Source organism: Nomascus leucogenys, chromosome 7b, assembly GCF_006542625.1.
Source record: "Nomascus leucogenys isolate Asia chromosome 7b, Asia_NLE_v1, whole genome shotgun sequence".
NCBI classification, from domain to species: domain Eukaryota; kingdom Metazoa; phylum Chordata; class Mammalia; order Primates; family Hylobatidae; genus Nomascus; species Nomascus leucogenys.
In genome coordinates this window covers 66,928,959-66,950,293 of record NC_044387.1, presented here as the reverse complement: position 1 = coordinate 66,950,293, position 21,335 = coordinate 66,928,959, and the positions used below count along the sequence as shown (strand labels likewise).

Genomic DNA, 21,335 nt, shown 5'->3' with positions numbered 1-21,335 from the left:
TTAGGAGATTGTTCCCTCTGTCAATCTAGAAAGAAAGAAAATTTGTGCCGTCATAGCGTTTTCTCTTCTTTTCCAACAACCCTTTTCAATACATCTAAGTACTTGTGACAAAAACTTATCTTGTGCAGTATATTTAAGAGTGGTATACAAATAAACAATGAAACAGAAATTCTACCACTTTTTATTTTCCATCACCTTGAATATTTTTAAAGCAGCACACTAAAACCTACTTTTTACCCTATAAATTAATAATAAAAAAGCATATCTATACATTATCATTCCTGCATTTTCTGGTCTTTCCATTAGTGATTTGTTTCAGTTTGAGATGGGCCTTTCATATTAGTCTTCCCTTAAAGTTGAAGTTAGTGTTATTGATACTAGTAGAGTTTTACACTTATAGCATTATATTAGATATGAACAATTTTCATTGCTTCACCTGAAAATGCTTTGAGAGAAAAGTAACAGTGAGATGTACTGATAAACCGTGATAGAAACATCATCAAACTGAGACTTGGAAATAAGAATAGTGATCATGTACCAACGACAGGCCCGGTCTCTAAAGCATTTTATATTTATTTAATTACTTAATCCTCAAGACAACTACTGTTATGTCACAGATGAGGCCCACGGAAAGTAAGGAATTTGCCAAACATCACAAAGTAAGGATTGGAGCCAGGACTCAAAGTTAGGCACACTGTAGCTCCAGAGTCTGTACTCTGAGCCCCTGTGCCATGGTTCCCTCAGGAAATAGGGGTTGTAGTCCTACTCAGCCACCTCCCTAGCTTTTCAACATTTTATGCAAGTTGACTTGGCTCTCTGTGCCTCTGTTTCCAACTGTAAACTCAGAAGAATAATAATGTGTGACCTTTGTCATGAGAATGAAATGAATTAATAGAAGGGAAGAATTTTCAAAGAGTGAAGTAGATAATAAGTGTTCATTGTGCCCATTTATTATTATTGTTTATGCTTTTTTGCAAAGTGTTTTATTTTGAATCTACTCAATATTTAATAAAAATAAAGTGTTATAGAAATTGGATTTGATTTCATATCTCTGACTATGTATTAAAACAGGATATTAATGAAGAAACAAAACTTTATGAAACTATATGGATTTAGTGCAACAGAGGATAAAAATTGAAGAAACAAACTGAAACCACCTTGAGAAATGTCTTAAAATTCAGACTTAACCTGAAACATTATCTCTCATATATCCTTATTCAAAAATCAATTTATGAATAGGGTAAAGACAGAATAGAAACAAAAAGCAAGGAAAATATTAAGAAATATTAAGAAAATATTAAGAAATATTTTATTAACAAATATTAAGAAAATAATAATAATAATTAAGAAAATAATAATAACAAAATATTAAGAAAACTAAGATGATGGGTATTATACTTTATATCTATCTCAGTGAATCGACATTCTACATCTAAGACATGTCATTTTTACAGGTTTCCGACTTGGAAGTCATGCAGGAATTGATATGTGGCTCCGTTTATTAGAAGCACAGAGAGTCAAATTTAAGTTTTCCTTTACCCTTTCCTGCTATTTAATTTAGAATAAAGAAAATCAAAGTTTTGAAGGTGAGACAACAAAATAAAAAAGCTTCTATGGAAGATTTTTTCCTTCTCTCTTCACAGGGAAAAGTAAACAAGTTAATGAGGATTTGTCACTTAATTTTGAACACCTACATTTCTCTAAGGTCTGAGGGCAAATGAATTAGTATAGATTCTGAAGGAAGATAGAACTGGCCACCTCACCAGAATGCCTTTTCCCACCTCATCTTGGATTTTCTTTTTTCCCAAGGGAGAATTCTGAGGCATCTATGTCAGGTTGTGTTGATCTAGCTCAAGCAAAGTGTTGTTTCCTATAAGGTTATTAAAGATTTCTATAAGGCAAAGAAGTTTGGAGAATTTTAAAATGACATGAATTCTTGACAAATACAGAATGATTGCATCAAAAGTGTAAGTGGCTAAACTAAAAGAAGATAAGATTTCCTGGAGTTTATGTCCAAAGCATATCTTTGAGGCATGTCAACACTACTTCACCCAGTTTTTGTTTATGAAACATTTTAACGCCTTTCTAGCTACATAGTGCAAAAGCAGCTGCTTTGTGAATTTAATTTTAGAGGAAGATGGAAAAGCTCTATGCAACCTGGCAAGATATAAAAGGATTTACTTAGAAAATGTAGACAAATATCACAATAAGACTAGAAATGGTGAAAGACAATCTGCTTTCTCCTAGGGTTACTGTTTTACTTGTACATCTGTCCATTCCTAACTTTCCAGTTATTTTCTTTACTGAGATTAGGTATCCACCATCAATTTATTGGAGTGTTTAGAAGAAAGACATTTTGCCTAGAAGGATTGTGGACCTGGGAGACCCTGTTTCTTGCCATATTGAGGGAGTCCTATTCTACTATGAGACTCTAAGTACTTTGCAATGAAGAAAGAGGTTATTAGGTTAATTCAATCAAATTACAGTTGGCCCTTTGTATTTGTGGGTTCTGCATCTGTGTATTCAACCACCTGCAGATTAAAAAAATTGGGAAAAAACAATAAATAACAATACAATAAAAATAATACAAAATTTTAAAAGTACAGTGTAATAACCTACTACAGTATAATACATGTGTAAATAGTTGTATTAGGTATTATAAGCAATCTAGAGATGATTCAAAGTATACAGGAGGGTGTGTGTAGGTTATATACAAACACTACACATTTTTATCAGGGGTTTGAGCATCAGTGGATTTGGTATTCACAGAGGTCCTAGAATCAATCCTCTGTGGATACCAAGGGACATCTGTATTGCTCATACAGTTGATTAATTATTACAGATTTGTCTTGGGTTTTAAAATGGTTTTCACTTACAAGTTGCACCTCATTCATATTTATTTATTTATTTTGTTGGAGGGCAATGCTGGTAGGAGAGGAAGACACTTATTTTTGGAATTGGGATCATACATTCTATAACCTACTGCAAAGAGAGAACTTTTTTGGTGTTTTTAACCATTGTGTATTAAAACAAGATTGAAGGGCAGCAACAATTTCAATAATTTCATGTAATTTCCATTTATTTTATTTCCTAAAGGAGTTGAATTATATTAAATTTGGGCAGCTACCAGTTTTGTACCACCAAACACAATAGATTATGAAATGACCCTTTAAATGAAGTCCCTCTGTAGCCTTCCAATGACCAGCTACCCACCAACCCTAGTGACATATCTGATCATGGAGGCATCTAGATACCCATGATACCTATAGCACTATTATCCAAAATTTGTGTTCTAATATGTCAGTCCATAATGCTGTGTGACAGAACTGCTCTTATTTCTCTGTACATCACTGTGTTTTAAATTTAAAGAAAGAAATGAATGCTAGATAAATTACTATGGTTTGGGATCACTTCTACACTCCCCCCACCTTCCCAAAATAAACCCCATAATATTTTGTAAATCCAGGTACGGCTTTATCTACTTTTTTAAAGAAAATTAATTACAATTTTTTAAAATATCTAACACACTTTCCATTTATTCCCACCCCACCTAACCTTCAGGATTTTGTACCTGTACCTGGTACCAGCTGGTCAGCTTTCTGTCAAGACTGCCTTTAATACACTGTCAGTTCACTTCATGAGTCCCTGAGAACAGTTGACGTTGATCCAACAGCCAATTGTTCAAAGATTCTATTGATAGTAGTTTATTTTATTCCTGAGCATCTGTAAAGATATGCTCCATTGCGAATTAAACCTTTTTAGTGACAGAGTACATGATGACAGAACCCCATCAGCCTTATCGGGATAAGTTCCCTGACCTCATTATTGCTAATGGATCCATAGTAATTCAGCCTGTTGTGAATTCTCATATTCAATTATGAAGGATAATGAGTGACTCAAAACTTAATACGTCTCAGCTATCGTCCTTATGATAGGACTTGTACAGCTTCTTTCAAAAGTGAAACAATGTTTTAAGTAGAGTGGTTCACTTTTATGTCCAAACAGAAGTTATCACTAATATTCAAATGACCTGATTTTAAAGTAAGACAGAATTGCTCTATAACTTTATATTTCACTGATCCTTTTGTAGGAGAGTTAGGACAGGTTTATTCATTTTTAAATGTTAATTCTGGAATTCTAAAAGTATGCAAATGGCATTTGTCTTTGGATTCACAAAAACTCTAGATATTCAGAGTTTGAATTATTTAAACTCCCACAACACATGCACTTTTGCTTTTCAAGCATGAGTTATAATTTAATTAAAAACTTCTGGTGCATTGCTAGCATTTTAAATATTAATATGTTCCATGGATCACTTTCGATTATCTAGCGTCTTGAAATTCTTGAAGATGTCAGATTTTTAAGATTCCCAAAGTTGCACTTGGAATTGTCTGTTGAGGCAAAGGGGACTGTGATAATTACACACATCCATTAGGATCAGCAGAGGAGATAAACTTTGGGGAGGCTTAATGGGCATGTCTCAGTGACAGCTAGCAAAGAGCATTTGGCATGATTAAGGATGGATTTGAATGCAGTTGAAAATATACTCTCATTATGGACACCCAGTGGAAGTTGCACTACAAATGTTAAATTCCCCAGAAGAAGAGTAGTGTGGCAGGGAAGCTTTGAAATCCACTGTGGCCATCAACCAAATTATTCTCTTTCCTTTATGTCTTTCTCCTGTCAGAATCACTTTGTGATGCCCATTTCAACTCCCTACATCTCTGAAAAGAGGCAACCTGTTGATCTCTGTATTTCAGATTGTCCGAAGATACATCAAGGATTGGCTTGAGAGAAAGAAGCCTCCTTTTGGTGCTATCAGCAGCAGTGTACTCCTCATGATCATCTACACAACATTCTGCGACACGTTCTCTAACCCAAATATTGACCTGGATAAATTCAGCCTTGTTCTCATACTGTTGATAAGTAAGTTGGAAAATGGGATAACCTGGCTATCCCTCAGTCTCCTCAATAGCAACGCGTAGCACTGTGTGTTCTCTAAATTCATGTCTAGTGTTAATTTGACTAGAAATGAATGCTTAATTTTATTTTACATGTACTCAGTGACTTTATTCTGTTCTTTTAAAATACATCGGCTTTACACTTATATCGTAATTTCCTTTGTTTCTGAGTCTGCTGCCCCATTTTCTGATTTACAGTAGTTGATGTCAGATGAGAGAAGCCTTAATTCCTGTCAGATGCAAATGTTAGATTGAGCACTGTGTCACCAATTTAGTTTATTATAACTTTAAACCGATCTTACCCCTTACTGTGATTTAAAAACAGGATTTACAATATATGATACTATTATTTCTAAGTATAATAACTTGGCTGCATTGGTAAAAATATGAGTATTTACATCATATTTTCTAATAAAATTTACCCAAAGTAATATCATTTCATTTTGAGAAGCAGCAGACTATAAAATGCAGGAAACTGCTAAAGCTCAAAAAGCAACCTTTTGTTCTATTTATCCTGTTATCCCAAGGACAACTGTTACTAATGTTGTAATATCAAAGAATATTTTGTTGTTCTAAAGTATATTGTATGCTACTGCATTTGTGATATTTGCTAGAAATATTCATAGTATAAACCAGCTCTTTCTAAATTGACCAAATTAAATAACCAAATCTTAAAGAGGCTTTAGGTTTTCCCTCAATAACGAAGACTGTTTCTGGGGATATCATCAATAAGAACAGACTGAGTCCCACTAATTTAAATGATTCTTTCAATTTAGCAAGGCATGCTTGTTTGGTTTATTTGTTTGTTTTTCTTTTTTAGTTCCTGTAAGTTTTAGATAAAACAAGTATACCAATAAGTATGCTACAAATACTGCTTTTAGAGTGCTAATTTAGATTCAATCTTTTTTTCTTCAGTATTTTCTATCCAGCTGAGTTTTATGCTTTTAACTTTCATCTTTTCAACAAGGTAAGTGATTTGGTATCTCTTGTTATTAGTTTTCTATATGTGGAATCATCTGTCTACTTGGCTACTGTGCCACTACACACTTTTATATTTTTTTCTCCTTTTACATATGTTTTTCTCCTATCTCCCTGACCATTCTGCCTCCCTTCTGCCACCTTCAAATTGTAGACATTACAAAGGGTCTTTCCTTGGCCTTATCTTGTCTATCTACATTGAGTGCTTAGGCAGGCCCTTCCATTCTACTGGCTTGAGCTGTTAGCTTCATAGTGATGATTTTCAGTTGCAAACCATCCATTGCAATGTTTTTCCTGAGTTTGAACCCTGTTTTTCACTTACCATTTAGATATCTTTACTTGACTGTCTTAACGAGACCTTAGACTCAAGATACTCAAAACAGAGTCATGTTTTTCCCAAAAACTGCCTCTTTCTCTTATTTCTTTCCTTATTTTTAGTGAACCACCATCCTCAAAGTTACTGAAGCTGGAATCCTTCACATCATTTTATTTTAATTTATTGATCCTACTTCTGTAATATTTTTTCTGCTCCAAAAGCCACTTCCTTAATTCAGGCTCTTCTTGCCTCTTTCTCTCTAGGCTATTTCAATGGATATCTTACTGATAATTCCATTTCTACACCCAACTTTTGTTATGCATTTCATAGTGCTTCCAATGACTAGAATTCTGATAATGGCTCTCTGGTTCAGATATCTTTAATGGTTATCCAGTGCCTATAGAATGAAGTTTATTTTGGGGGACAAGGTCCTCTAGTCTGTTTTCCAGTCTCATGAACCACTACTAGTATTCATGCTAAGCTTTAGGTTGATGTAAAATCTTTGCTGCTCCCTGGAAAGACCTCATGCTTTCTCATTTCTGTCCCTTGCTTAGGCAGTCCCCATATCCAAATTAGTCTCCAGGTCCTGGTTCCTCCTTCCTGTTCTTAAAAGCTTAACCTCAAATGCAAATTTTTCCACCTTTATTATACATTACAAATATTACTTGAACTTTTGGTTAGAGAAAGTTACCATAGGGAATGCCACAAATAAGAGGTGATTTCAATCTTGCACTGATAACCCAAGTGTCCTCTGGGTGGTACAGTAAGCCAACCTGTATTCAGTTCAAAGAAGAAGGAAGCACTTCCCAAGAGAATATAGAGCAAGGATTCATGGAAATGATGGGGCTTGACCTGAGCCATACAGAATGGCTAATTGTTCAGCAGTCAGAGATGTCAAGAGGGAGTTCTTGGTGGGAGAAGAAGCAATAATGCAAATGTGGACACATACAAAAATCAAGATATGGTGAAACAATAGGAGTAGAGGAAGATTAGAAATAGTAATAGTAACTGGAAAGGTAGGCTTCAGCCAGATTGCAAAGCCCATGAACACCAGGCGATAGCAACGAGTGACCACAAGGGAAAGAGCCTATGCTGTTTATAAGGCTTGAAAAAGCGTCAGGGCAGTGGATGGTGCAGGCCTCACATTAGGCACTTGGCTCTCACAGCACTTGGTATAGCACTAGGCTGATTGTAAACAGTCAATAAAAACTTATTGATTGATGTAATTTGAAGCATTTTCCCAAGCTAGAGATTGTGATTTATGAAGTAAGAGTAAAGCCTGGAGCCATTAAGTCACAGAGAAAATGTGACTTAATTGGGTAAGTCTGAAAGCAGGAGCTATTTTAAAGTTCTTCTTGTAAATGGCTTGTTATATCATCTTAGAAAAGACATTTGCCTTTCAATGGCAGTTTGTTTGCTGGTCCTTGTGGCAAAAGTGATCGTCAGAACCACTCCTATTGGATGAGGTAGGATGCAGATATCCCGTTAGTGACTAAAAATTTTCTTGAAAAATAGAACATAGAGCAGCCACTACTGGGACTGCTAAAGGAGGCATGGGTGGCAGAAGTGTGACACCTAGTTGAACTGAAATTAAGAATTTACAGCATGGAGTAGACTGGACTTTCATAAGGATCTGTAATTTTAAAATCCTTCTTTTCTTGCTTATTCTGCAGTCACTGAGGTTCTGTCAAGGTTTTTGTTTTGTTTTGTTTAGAGACAGGGGCTTGCTCTGTCACCCAGGCTGGAATGCAGTGATGCCATCATAGCTTGCTACAGCCTCAGACTCATGGGCTCAGGTGATCTTCTTGCCTCAGCCTGCTGAGTTAGCTGAGACTACACGCAAACACCACCATGCCTGGCTAACTTGTAATTTTTTGTAGAGACAAGCTCTTGTTATGTTGCCCAGGCTGGTCTTAAACTCCTGGCCTCACGTGATTCTCCCACCTTGGCCTCCCCAAAGTGCTGGGACTATAGGCATGATTCACTGCAACTGGCATCTGTCAGGTTTTTGACTTCCTTGACTTACAGTCAAACCTGCACATTCTTTGATAAATGACAATATATAGCTCGATCATTTCTCCCTCTCTGCACCCCCTCCCCACCCTGTCCCCTGCCATAATCATCTGTTAATGATTTACTTCGAATTTGTCTGAAGCCTAAATTACCTCTTACATAGCCTCATTCTCTGTTCTCAAATTCCTGGCTTGCCTGGAGAATTTCTGTACCTTTTTTTTTTTGAGATGGAGTCTTGCTCTGTCACCCAGGCTGGAGTGCAGTGGCGCAATCTCGGCTCACTGCAAGCTCCACCTCCTGGGTTCACGCCATTCTCCTGCCTCAGCCTCCCAAGTAGCTGGGACTACAGGCTCCCACCACCACGCCTGGCTAATTTTTTGTATTTTTAGTAGAGATGGGGTTTCACCATGTTAGCCAGGATGGTCCTGATCTCCTGACCTCATGATCCGCCCACCTTGGCCTCTCAAAGTGCTGGGATTACAGATGTGAGTCACCACGCCCAGCCCAAGAATTTCTGTACTTTTAAAAAAATCTGGCCAGGTGCGGTTGCTCATGCCTATAATCCCAGCACTTTGGGAGGCCAAGGTGCGTGGATCACGAGGTCAGGAGTTCAAAACCAGCCAGGCCAACATGGCAAAATCCCATCTCTACTAAAAATACAAAAATTAGCCCAGCGTGGTGGCATGCGCCTGTAATCCCAGCTACTCCAGAGGCTGAGGCAGGAGAATTGCTTGAACCTGGGAGATGGAGGTTGCAGTGAGCTGAGATCACGCCACTGCACTCCAGCCTGGGTGACAGAGCAAGACTCTATCTCAAAAAAAAAAAAAAGCTAATAATCAGAGATGGGACATTAGCTTTGCTAGCTTTGTAATACATTATTTTTTACTTTTCTCTGGCCCGGTTGCTAGGAAATCAGTTGATTCATCAAGCCAAGAGTCAGCTATCCAATGACCTAACCATTCTGCAATTTTGGGAAACTGCAAATTTAAACACACACACACACACACATTGAAAAAGCTTAGAAAAGGAAAGCAGTAATTGGAAATCTTTTAAAAATACATAAAAAGTTAAAAAGTTTGGTAGGCTGATAACTAGAATAACAGAAACCTATATTGTCATTAGAGTGGCAAAAGAAACTGTTAATAAAGGAAAAGGAAGAAAACAAATATTTGTATATGTGTTTTAATTCTGATCAGTACATTTCCAGTGAGATATCTCAATCTGCCTTTCACCATAGCCCTGGGAGAAGCAGGACGGGAGAATGGGAAAGGGAAGCAGGCAAGGAAGATGGGGATGATCATTAATGGTAAGTTTTCTTACCATTTCAGAGGAGGCAACTAAGCCTTGGCACCCTGGGTAGCTTGTTCAGTGCCACCCAGCTAATGACGGAAGAGGTCTTCTCTGAAAACGAGCAGAGACAAAACACAGGCACAGAGATTAACAAAGAAGAGGCTTCACATGGAAGTTTCCTCCTCTGAAAATAGTGGGCTTAGACAGAAGTATCTCAAAGGACCTTTTCTGTTCCACATTCTGTGATTCTACTAGTAAAACCTGACATGTTTTCCTCTGTGGGTACTGCAAAGGAAGGCAAAATAAACATTATGTGGAAAACACTGATTGAAAGCTTTGCAAGAGAGAATAAAAAGACCAGTTGGGAAGAAAAGGAAATAAACATCTCAAGAGAAGGCAAAGTGATCAAAAGAATCATTAAAAACAGGATAAAAAGAAAATCAATATTAAAAAGAGATAAGGTAGAGTTAGAAAATAAATAGTAATGTGATTCCTTTCAAGAATGTGAGCAGACACAATAGAGATGTTAATCAGTGAGAATAATTTTAGTCATTACTACTCAAATATGATGTACAGGACACTTGATTTTTCTGGGTCTTGTCATGACCTTGTACCATGAAGTCCCCCTTGACAGAGTATGGCTAAGGGTGGATTATTTACCAAGATAGCTGCTCTCACCCATTACATTTTGTAGTGTTTTTGGTTTTAATATTGTCTTTCTCAAAAGGCAAACTTATGACCAAGGTTTGGGGCAACCAACTTACTAGTTGTGTGACTTTAGGGGAGTTGTTTAACCTACTTGTGTTTCCAGTTCCCTTTTTGGAAAAAGCAGAGCAATAACACTATCTATTTGTACGGCTTTTCTGAGAAGGAAGTAATACTGGCTGCAATGTGCTTAGAAAAGTGCTCAATAATGCTTATGCTGTGGTCATTTACCACCATCCTGAAGAGAGGGTTAAGTGAGCATCTGCTCTGTCAGCTTTCCCTGATGTACAGCACTCCGGTCCTACATAGCTAGAGTACAAGTCAACCCTATTGAGGAGGAATATTGTTTTTAACCTTAAATGTTCCCTTTTTATTCCTTAAGGTTCTAATCCTCCTTCCCACTCATGGACTTTTTGTCAATAAGACTGTAGAGCAGTGTTACTGAGAGCAATGAGCCAGAAATCTCCCAGCATGGCCCTAGCTTTAGCCTCCTTACCTGAAACAGAGGACAAGTAAGCATATCTTGCAAATATCCTCTTTAGCCACATTGTGAATGCTGCTCTAATGAGCAGCAGCCAGCGCCAGATTAATTCAGAGCCTCCTTGACCAGAGAGACTGTGACACACTGGAAATGTGCTGTAACCTTGAAAAGAACAAGATATCAAGCCGAACAAAGTTTACTAAAGGAAAAGTGTAGTACAAGACTCTAGGAAGAAAACCAAACGCATAAACCCAGATGCAGCCATGGCTGATATAAACAAGGGCCACAAAAGACAAAGTTTTTGAAGTGCTCCTAACACCACAAACGTTACTGGACAACATCCCCTACCTAGGCCAGCTGATCACATTACATGTTCTACAATCACTGGAGGGCACTCACTCCTGTATGGAAGTTTTTTTATTCATTGTTAATTGACTGTAATTCATATTCTCCAATCTGCCAATTTCAAACTTTTCTAATGTCTTTGATTCCCAGGCCTTGGAATTAACTCAAAGTTGGGTCACACTTTATAAAGAAAGTAAAATCTCTGACATAACTTGCCTCTGCTTGCCTGTTCTCTACCTGAAAAATGTCCATATTTTTCACTCCTCTTGTTCGCTTTTGCTTCCAGCTCAGATATGATAGGAAATGCCCTGGCTTCTCAGGCCTCTTTGGGAACTGTGTTCATCAGGTATTTCTCTCTGCTGTGTCTTCACTTTCTCTTTATGATCATGGTCAAATATCCTGTGACCTTTTTCTTCCCTTTGCCGGATTTCTTGAAAACACAGTCCTCACCACTCCAAACACGGTCCTTCTCACCACTCCAAACACAGTCCTTCTCACCACTCCAAACACAGTCCTTCTCACCACTCCAAACACAGTCCTTCTCACCACTTCAAACTCAGTCCTTCTCACCACTTCAAACTCAGTCCTTCTCACCACTCCAAACAGTCCTCACCACTCCAAACAGTCCTCACCATTCCAAACACAGTCCTTCTCACCACTCCAAACACAGTCCTTCTCACCACTCCAAACACAGTCCTTCTCACCACTCCAGAGTCCTCCTCACAACTCCAAACTCAGTCCTTCTCACCACTCCAAACACAGTCCTTCTCACCACTCCAAACAGCCCTTCTCACCACTCCAAACACAGTCCTTCTCACCACTCCAAACTCAGTCCTTCTCACCACTCCAAACTCAGTCCTTCTCACCACTCCAAACAGTCCTTCTCACCACTCCAAACAGTCCTTCTCACCACTCCAAACTCAGTCCTTCTCACCACTCCAAACACAGTCCTTCTCACCACTCCAGAGTCCTTCTCACCACTCCAAACTCAGTCCTTCTCACCACTCCAAACTCAGTCCTTCTCACCACTCCAAACACAGTCCTTCTCACCACTCCAAACTCAGTCCTTCTCACCACTCCAGAGTCCTTCTCACCACTCCAAACTCAGTCCTTCTCACCACTCCAAACAGTCCTTCTCACCACTCCAAACACAGTCCTTCTCACCACTCCAAACACAGTCCTTCTCACCACTCCAAACACAGTCCTTCTCACCAGTCCAAACACAGTCTTTCTCACCACTCCAAGTTCAGTCCTTTTCACCACTCCAAGTTCAGTCCTTCTCACCACTCCAAACACAGTCTTTTTTACCACTACAAACTCAGACCTTCTCACAAATCCAGTATACATCAGCATCAACTCCTTGGCCTCCTTCCCAAGGCTCACTGAGCCTCCTCTTTAATACTCTGTTTCCTTAATGCTCCTCTTGGTTCCATATGCTCAAAATTTCTAATTGCTCTTTGATTCTTCCTTCTCTCTCAAAGCAATAATAATAATATCAATATCCCCTAGCTTGTGTTCAACATTTACATTGTGCCACATTCTTAACAAGCATTGGCATTTATCCCCACAATTGATCCTAAGAGTCAGACGGTCTTATACTCATTCTACATATGAGAAAAAGAATGGCCTGGAATTAAAATCAGGTGTGTTTGCTCCAAAAGCCTGCACTCTTGAACTGTTGGGAGGTACTATTGCACAGAAGTTAAAAGAAATTCTTTTCATCCTATCTCCATGTCTCTTTCCACCATCTCCTGTCTTCACTCTGATTCTTTAGGCCCTTAGAGCTGCCTGCTTCCTGCCCAGCCTCACCATCTTCAGTGTTACACCATGCTGTGTGATCGTTTCTCCTTAAGAATGGATCTACTCATGTCATTCTACTGTCCCAAGTCCTTCAGCAGTTCCCCTTATCCCATCATATCAACTCCATACTCCTGATCATAAGCCAATGTCCCTGCACACAAGTCAGCCTGAAGAATCTGTTCTTTGCCAACTGCCCCACACTCCCATACTACAGTCTCCCTGTCCCCTATCTAAAACACACATCTGCACATATCTAAATCTATTCTTTAAGGCTCAGCTCAATTGTTATTTTTTCCCAGAAGGTTATTTGTGCTCTATCATCATCTCCTACTTTCCCTGCCAAGCTAGAGGTGATCCTTCTCTTTCAGCTGAAAGGCACTCTATTTCTCTCTCCTCTCCTCTTTCTCATGTATATCTGTAGTGCTTTAATCTCTCAGCCCATGCATTTACAGAACCTTATAGAACTCCTTCCCCATTAGGCCTACTGTGAGGAATAAAGGGATGAAGAAATATGAAAGCCATGTAGTGCAATGTTTAAAAAACAAGAATGGTGTTACAATATCAATATGAGAATAAAATGTAGAAACAATTAAACCAGTCTTATTATAGTCAATAAGAGTATATGATATGCATCCATGGGGAATCCTCAACTGAAGTGAGACACCAAAAATTCAGTTTGAAAGTTATCAAGAAAGAGCTTAGAAGTACGACCGGTTAGGAAGCAGAAACATGCATGCCTTTTCAGAAGAGAGACCAAAGGCCATTTTAAATATTCTCTTGACACAGGCACAGGGGATGAGGAAGTGGGGTGGGGTGATGGGGGGGCCGGGGGGGAGTTGAGGGGACTCCTCTCTCCTCCTGTGAGTATACAACAAGAAAAACAGGATGTGGGATCTATTTAGGGAAGAGTTTTCTCCCAGCAAAAGTAGTACATGGGGATGAGATTACTAAGGGAAATGATTGGGTCTCTTTCATTAGGGAGCCTTAAAATTCAGGTACATTGTTACATCTGCAACTGTATACATGGAGTCAGTTTCTAGAACATTTTTCCATTTGCTAACTCTTCTGTCAGAGTTCAGAGCAGGGAATGAATAGACTCTATATAGTCAAATCCTGATATCCTGACTCTGCAGGAAAGAATAGTTTCTAAAATATAAGGGCACAATCATAACAATGACATTTTTAACTTTTTTGGCTTTCTAAACCCTTATTACCTAAAGCAGGAAATCTGATTATGACATCCAATTCCCAGTACTGACTCCCCATAACATTTAATTAGTTTTGACTCGGTGAGGTTTTTTTTAATGTTTAACATAGTATATAACAATAGTAGAATACAGTAATTAAGAACACAGGCCTAGGAACTAGACTCTATTTGAATCCTGGCTCTGTCACTTACTACCATGGGCCCTGAGTATGTTATACACTTCTGTGTGCCTCAGTTTTCTCATCTGTAAATAAGAACATTGCATCACTTGCCTTTTTGGGGTTGTTGCTTTTACATGTAAAGACATTAGAGAAGTGCCTATACATGATACTGCTCAAAAAATGATAATTTGTTTTTACTAAAATATATGATGTTAAATATTTGTTCATACCATGTATTTCTTAAGTGTGTGTTTGCTACCAAAAGGATGTGTTGCTCCTTGAAAAAAGCGTTTTTGGAGATACATTAATCCTTTCAAGCCACTGGGTAAATTTCAAGTAGTAACCTAGAGACTTAGAGTTCCTTGTTGCATTATTTTTATAATCAGTCCTGCTCCAGGGGCTGATTATATACGTGATCTTAGGCAACCTCCACCACACATTTTTACAGCTGTTCTCCTTTTCATGGATAAATGACTCAGAAGTGGTTCTCTAAAAAGAAATCCAGACACTTCTGTACATTTGGGTGTAGAATTACTACTGTCACCAGGATTGATCAAAGGGATGTTAACATAAAGGTAGGTACTACATTTGATTTTGGATGTGTTAAATTGGCTTTTTATAAAAGTATTTGTCAAAATCTTTTTTTGCCCCTAGGAATAATTCGGGTTTCACACCAGCAGACACAGTGGCTATCATTTTCTGTTCTACACACAAATCCCTCACATTGGGTAAGTGATTCACAGAGTTAAAAACCACCTATTACCCTCATATAGTTACATCTTATGATTTTGAAATTCAAAGAACTCTTGAAATTAAGTGGAATGGGGTGTTGTCCACACAGTTAGATAAGGAACAGTAGCAAAGTGAGGGTGGGTCATTGCTTTGAAATTCAGTTATTTGATTAAACAAATCTCTGTGGGCCAAAATTAATACTGTAAAACTTAGCTTAATTTATAATCATGTTTTCAATTCTCATAAAAGATTACCAATGTAGAATGTTAACATTAGAGCAGGGGTGGAGATGCTGTAGAAACTACTTCTAAATAGGGAATTGGCAAAAACTTTGCTTTGGCAGGCCCTAGAGTTGTCCCCGGAAGAGATTAACTTATTTTCCAGTAGCTCAGAGCAAGGCGGAAATAATGTTATTACTCTAATTTGATATTGACATTAGTTTGATGCTTATTTCTGAATGTTATTTCTATAAAGAAACAATATAGTTATCATTAACTCAATCAGATTAGCACTAAAAGTGAAATAAGTATTTATTTAATGGACAAAAATGGATTAAGAAGAAAAGTGCTATTTTCTACTTAGCTGTATCCAATTAGTGGCATTATCCCAATAACCTGTTAGACATCCGGAATCTATGTTTTTAGTCATTAAAAGTCATTAAGTAATCAGAAGCTTTATTGAACTATACCTCAGTCACAAACTCCTTGGGGTGGTGGGCATGTTACGGCAAAAACTCATATTAGGTAGGAATTGAACAATGAGAACTCATGGACACAGGAAGGGGAACATCACACTCCGGGGACTGTTGTGGGTTGGGGGGAGGGGGGAGGGACAGCATTAGGAGATATACCTAACGCTAAATGACGAGTTAATGGGTGCAGCAAACCAACACAGCACATGGATACATATGTAACAAACCTGCACATTGTGCACATGTACCCTAAAACCTAAAGTATAATAATTAAAAAAAAAATTTCTCCACATTTTAGCACATGAGTCACTTAAGGGAATGAAGAATCATTACAATGTTCTTAGTCTGCCTATGTTAAGGAAATTCAGTCTGTGAACTGGAAAATGAAGACGTTTCATAATGTTTTTGTTAATCCCAAACATATTTGTCTGATAGTCTACTGTCAGTCTTACCAAGTTTGGAAAATGATTTAGAAATTGGACAAACCCTTAGGAGCAGTTGTTATTGAGAGCTTCAGCTTATTTGAATAATATATATATATATATATATATATATATTGTCTATGCACTGCTCTATTTTTGTATTTGTGTAGCTATAATCATCATTAAATTGAAGTTGACACAGTCTTAGAAGCCATATTCCAATCCTAATTTTGTGATCCTGGACAAATCAGTTAACTTCCCTGAACCTTAACCTTTTCATCTGTAGAAAGGGCAGAATAACACTCATTTTGTAAGGTTGTTGTAAAGATTAAAGTTTAAATTTGTTAAGTACCTGGCACAGCACTTGATAGATAATAGGTAGTCAATAAATGACAAGATGTGTACAATAATCATACTGTAAATAGATTGCTATGGACTACATGAGAGAGCCCATCTAATAGCTTGCTGTGCTGCCTGGTACTTGGTGAGTACTCTATAAGGTGTAGCTATTCTTATTGATTACTAATAACTATGTTAGTTACAACTATGTTAACACTCCCAAGGTTCTAGTCTCCTGATCCTGTCTTGTAGATTTTCATGTAACAAGTGTGTTTCAGTTGTTGACCTCAAGGAAATCATCTTACACTTCTTTCCCGTGTGTTATTGTCACGTACTGTCTGGTGTCTCAGGTCTTCTAAAACCAGAGGGACTTTTATAAAGTTAGTGAGTCCAGAGGCAGATGCTGCCAGACTCCTCAGATACACAGAGTGCAGGGATCGAATGAGCCTGTATCCTTAGAGCATAGGCTGAACCATGGCTGCCCCAAATACATTCCCACGTTTCTGCAATGGGCTTGCAAACCTGACCCACTTTTTTTTTCTATTTTGAAGATTGTTCTTATTTTTCTTCTTTTTTTTTTTTATTTTACTTTAAGTTCTGGGATACTTTTAAGGACTTGCTTTAGTCAGGAAAACCAGAAAGGGTTTTCTCTGTTTCTCTGTTCTGTGCTAGAGCTGGTTGTGCTGAACAAAGAGCAAAATGCATACCCAAGAAGCATACAGCAGTGTGATCAGTGTGCTTTTCTATAAGCAGAATATCTACCCATTCGGCGTTTTTTGTCTTTTTATTTTTCTTAATCCTAAAGTCATATTTTTCTGTCCTTTATACTTTCCAAAAGCTAATTTTCAAGCAAACAGATAGGTGCTATGAAGTAGTTGTTTTGCTAAAAAGGGTTGGGTTAAATTGGATTTCTGTTTGCTTTTGCAGTGTTCTACCAAGAAATAGATCCTCCAATAAGATGCTGTACTAGTGTAATATCTATGTAATCCTTAGCTACTTTCATAACATGATAGAGATAGGCTGTCTTGGAATTATAAGACCTAAATAGTCATCCTGGCTCTTCCACTGATACTTTCCTGGGCCTCAGTTTCCTTGGTTCTAAAATTAGGTAATTTTACTTCCAACTCCAATATTCTGTCATCCCTTGATCATATTTGGCTTCTGTCTTGCAGTCTCTTACATAGTATTTATGAAAATGCCCTCTTTGCTGCTTCCCTTATCCCAGACAGATCACCGCTATTTCCCCATACAGCAAGGGATGTTTAGATGCTAATGCTAGAATGTTCTTGTTAAGCACTATAAATTTACTGTATCCATTTCACAAGATCCAATGCATGGATCTACTGGTGACCTGACATCTCTGATACAGAGGATACGCCGTGACAGTGACCTGAGATATAGGCTGATAATAGTCCTAATGGAAATTCTTTTTTGTTTGTTTTTATTTTTAATAAACTTTATTTTTTTAAAGCAGTTTAAGGCTCACAGAAAAATTGAGTGGAAAGTATAGAGCTTTCTCACATACCGCTTGATCCCATACACACACAGCCTCCACGATATCAACATCCCTGCATGGAAATGCAAGAACATCAGAAAGAGTATGAGGACTTCATAGTCCAGAAAGCAAGGGGAAATTTTAGGTAATATCAGTTAGAGTTATATTTTCTGTCACTGCTGACACAAAGATGAAATATAACAGATTATAATATACCTATTTGGCACTTTAAAAATGCATCTTTCCCTTTGCAGTCACTATCATAGTATTTCTTCTGATTTTATATATATGTGTGTATATATGTGTATACACATCTTTAACATCTCACATAGAATACATTAAGTGAAATATAAAATACCATTCATTATTATATCTAGTATTTGTATTTAAGAATAAATCATTGCAGGCCAAGAGGCAACCATGTAACTAATAAACCAAAGATGAAAACTCTTGCTTGAGAAGCTTTCTTAGTATTCTCTTGTATACACCTTCGATTTATTTTATTGTTCTTGCTTTTGCCCTATCTCGATCTCTTCCTTGTACTTGCATCTACACACATGCTGAATTTGATTCATTGCTTTTATTAGTGCGTTTGCCATTGATTGATTAGTTCTTGGTATTAGTACTTTTTCTATTGATTGATTGCAGATGAAGTGACTATTTGACCTTTAATTATGAGGCTTCCTATTGAAAATGACATTGAGCTATGGCTTCACATAATCCATCTGGAAAGCCTGACATGATGCCATTCCCTGGAGTTCGTTCAGGAAGAAAGAGGAGGCCTGAAGGAAGTGCAGAGCTATCACTGTGCTTCATCTAAAACAATACTACAGGGCTTGTTTGCTGCTCTCCTATAGTTTCAGCTCAGGGTTGGAGGTAATTTTATATTTTGTCAAGACAGCATCACTTGCTGTGGGTTGCCATAAAAGCCATGTACTCTCTCAAATTATTCTCTAGTTTGATGGCCATTTTTATATAATAGTGAAAAGATATTTTACATAGCAGAGATTGAAGAACAGCTTGTATCCTAGTTAATAATGGCTCAGTGCACAGTCGGTCAATAGATCTCATCAAGAAAGAAATTAGATCCAAGATATCCTGTGGAATTGGCATTTTACTTTCATCTTATTTATCTTTTTCTCTTGAGTATTCAAATCACTTTGCTTATCTAGAGTTCCAATATATGCAGAAAACTTTCTCACAACACTTAGCAAGCAAATGTTTCAGGACATTTGAGGTCCTTAAGTTAAGCATGTTTGTGTTAGTTTTTAATGTTATTAAATAGCAAACTGAAAGCACATAACCTCAGAGTATGTCAGCTGACTATTAGCAGTCAATGGCAAGACTCCAAATTTCTTATTTCCAAAAGTACTTCTGAATTGAATGAATGCTAATTAAATATTAGAGTATCATCATCAATGCTTATTAAAAGTCCACTGTATATCTTGCCATTTACAGTCATTTGTGTACAAAGGCAAATCAAGGCAACTATTTCTTACATTGTTTATATGTACTTAATTATGGGTCTAGTTGCAGTTACACAGCTGAACTATGACAAGAACCTATGCATTAAGCTAAAAGAATATAGCTTTCTGGTAGACATAGGATAAAGAGCACATCCCTGATTCTAGTCTGGATTCCTGTTCCAGTTCTCTCACCAAAAGCTGGAACAAATCACTTAATTGCCATAGGTCTCATTTCCTCATCCATACAATGAGAAGATGCACAAAATGATACTTGAGATCCCTTCCAGTATTAAGTTTCTGTGAGTCTGTGACTGATATTTCTTTTCTATGAAATAACAAGTTTCCCTATTATGTGTGCAAAGGAAATAAGTTCTTGAAAAGAATAGTTATATAAATAATGTTAACATATTACAGGAAAGGAAATATGTCTATAGCTTCTTCCTAAAGAGGTTAAAAAATACCTTCAGACCCTCCAAACTGTCTTAGGAGAAACACAATCTTAAAAGGATCATGTTTTCCATTTGATTGGAAGTTTCTTAGAAATGTTAAAGAATTACCTACAACTCGGGCTAAAAATCTCATTTAATAACATTTGAGTCATTTTGTCAAGAGGAAATTGATTTGAAATACAAAAGTTTGCATTTCTGGTATTATTTTCACACAAAGCCTATTCTACTTGGTACATAAAGAATCTTATCTTAATAAAACTACTCTACAGTTGGTCTAAAAGGTCAAAGCTCTTAACCCTGTAGATAATGTTACCTAAACAATCTTGAATATTAGCAAGTCAGTAATTGTTGCCTTATTGTGCATACAAATAAATGAAAGCATAGAAAAAAAATCTTTAAACTTATCCCAGATCATATCCCAGAAACTATATTCCAGGCCTCCTAACTTCCAGAATTTCATTGGATTATAGGACATGAAAACACTTTGAAGACCAAAAATTCCTTTACTGGATCCAAGTATTATAAATGTTTCATCTTGGCATGGGTTTGAATTGTTTTATTAATTGTTTAAAAAGAAAATTATTTCTGATTACACTGCTGGTTATAAGACAGTTCTAAAATACTTAACATCTGTAATTGCTCCTATAAACATATATCTCCATGTGGCCCAGTCATAAACTGATACTCATTTCTTACATTTTCTTTATTATTAATAAAAAGTTATATTCTATTTAAAGTAGATCTAGTGAGCCAGCCTTACCTTTCATGAGGCAACACTGTATGCACTCCATTCTTGCAAACTAAGAGCCACATTGCTGTTTCACAATAACCCATTAAAGTTGAAATAGAAATCCAGAGAAACGACAGAAAATAGAAGACTATCTTTGGAGTGTAGCCATAAATATATTTCTGTCATGCAATTTCCTTCAGAGTTACAGTTCTGTGAGGAAAGGCAGTTTGGGAGTCTTTGCCATTTGACAGATTCTTAAAGATGCTGCTAAAATTATGGACCTAGTAGATTTTTACCCCCAGGCTAAAGAAAAGTGAGGGAGTGTCTGTCATTTTGTGCTATTATTTTCTGATCCACATAAAGAAAGAGAGAAATGGAAGTTCTCAAACAAAGTGATACAATAATATTCTTTAGAGATTTTTGAACTATTTTTGGTTTGGATTTTTTATTCTGAATATGGTATCTGAAAATCATTGCTAGCATATCTAGACTTTGTAATCAAAATTTAGAAAGTTCCCAGGGTTCTAGACAGCAGGTATGAAATTAAAGATATTAAAGCTTCTCTGAAAGATCTCCAGCTTGACCCTCAAGTATCATTCATCTTAATGATATGCCAGATGTTCGCCCTGATACTCTCATGCTCTATTCCTCCTCTTCTTCCTCCACGTCAAATGTTTTTAACCACAATCTACATTTAGAAATATATTTTACAATGTGATCTAGAATTGATTTTGCAGCTCACTAATGGGTCATA

The 21,335-nt window shown here is 37.2% G+C and overlaps 1 protein-coding gene across 2 annotated transcripts in view; it reads left to right on the top strand.

The window, feature by feature from the left end:
* SLC10A7 (solute carrier family 10 member 7) overlaps window positions 1–21,335 on the top strand; it is a 257,106-nt gene that overhangs the window by 213,875 nt on the left and 21,896 nt on the right. For both annotated transcript variants that reach the window (XM_003257779.2, XM_012507958.2), the window contains exons 8-10: window positions 4,761–4,926; window positions 5,877–5,928; window positions 14,912–14,985. In XM_003257779.2, coding sequence (XP_003257827.1) covers window positions 4,761–4,926; window positions 5,877–5,928; window positions 14,912–14,985 — 292 coding nt within the window. The remainder of the gene's footprint in view (window positions 1–4,760; window positions 4,927–5,876; window positions 5,929–14,911; window positions 14,986–21,335) is intronic.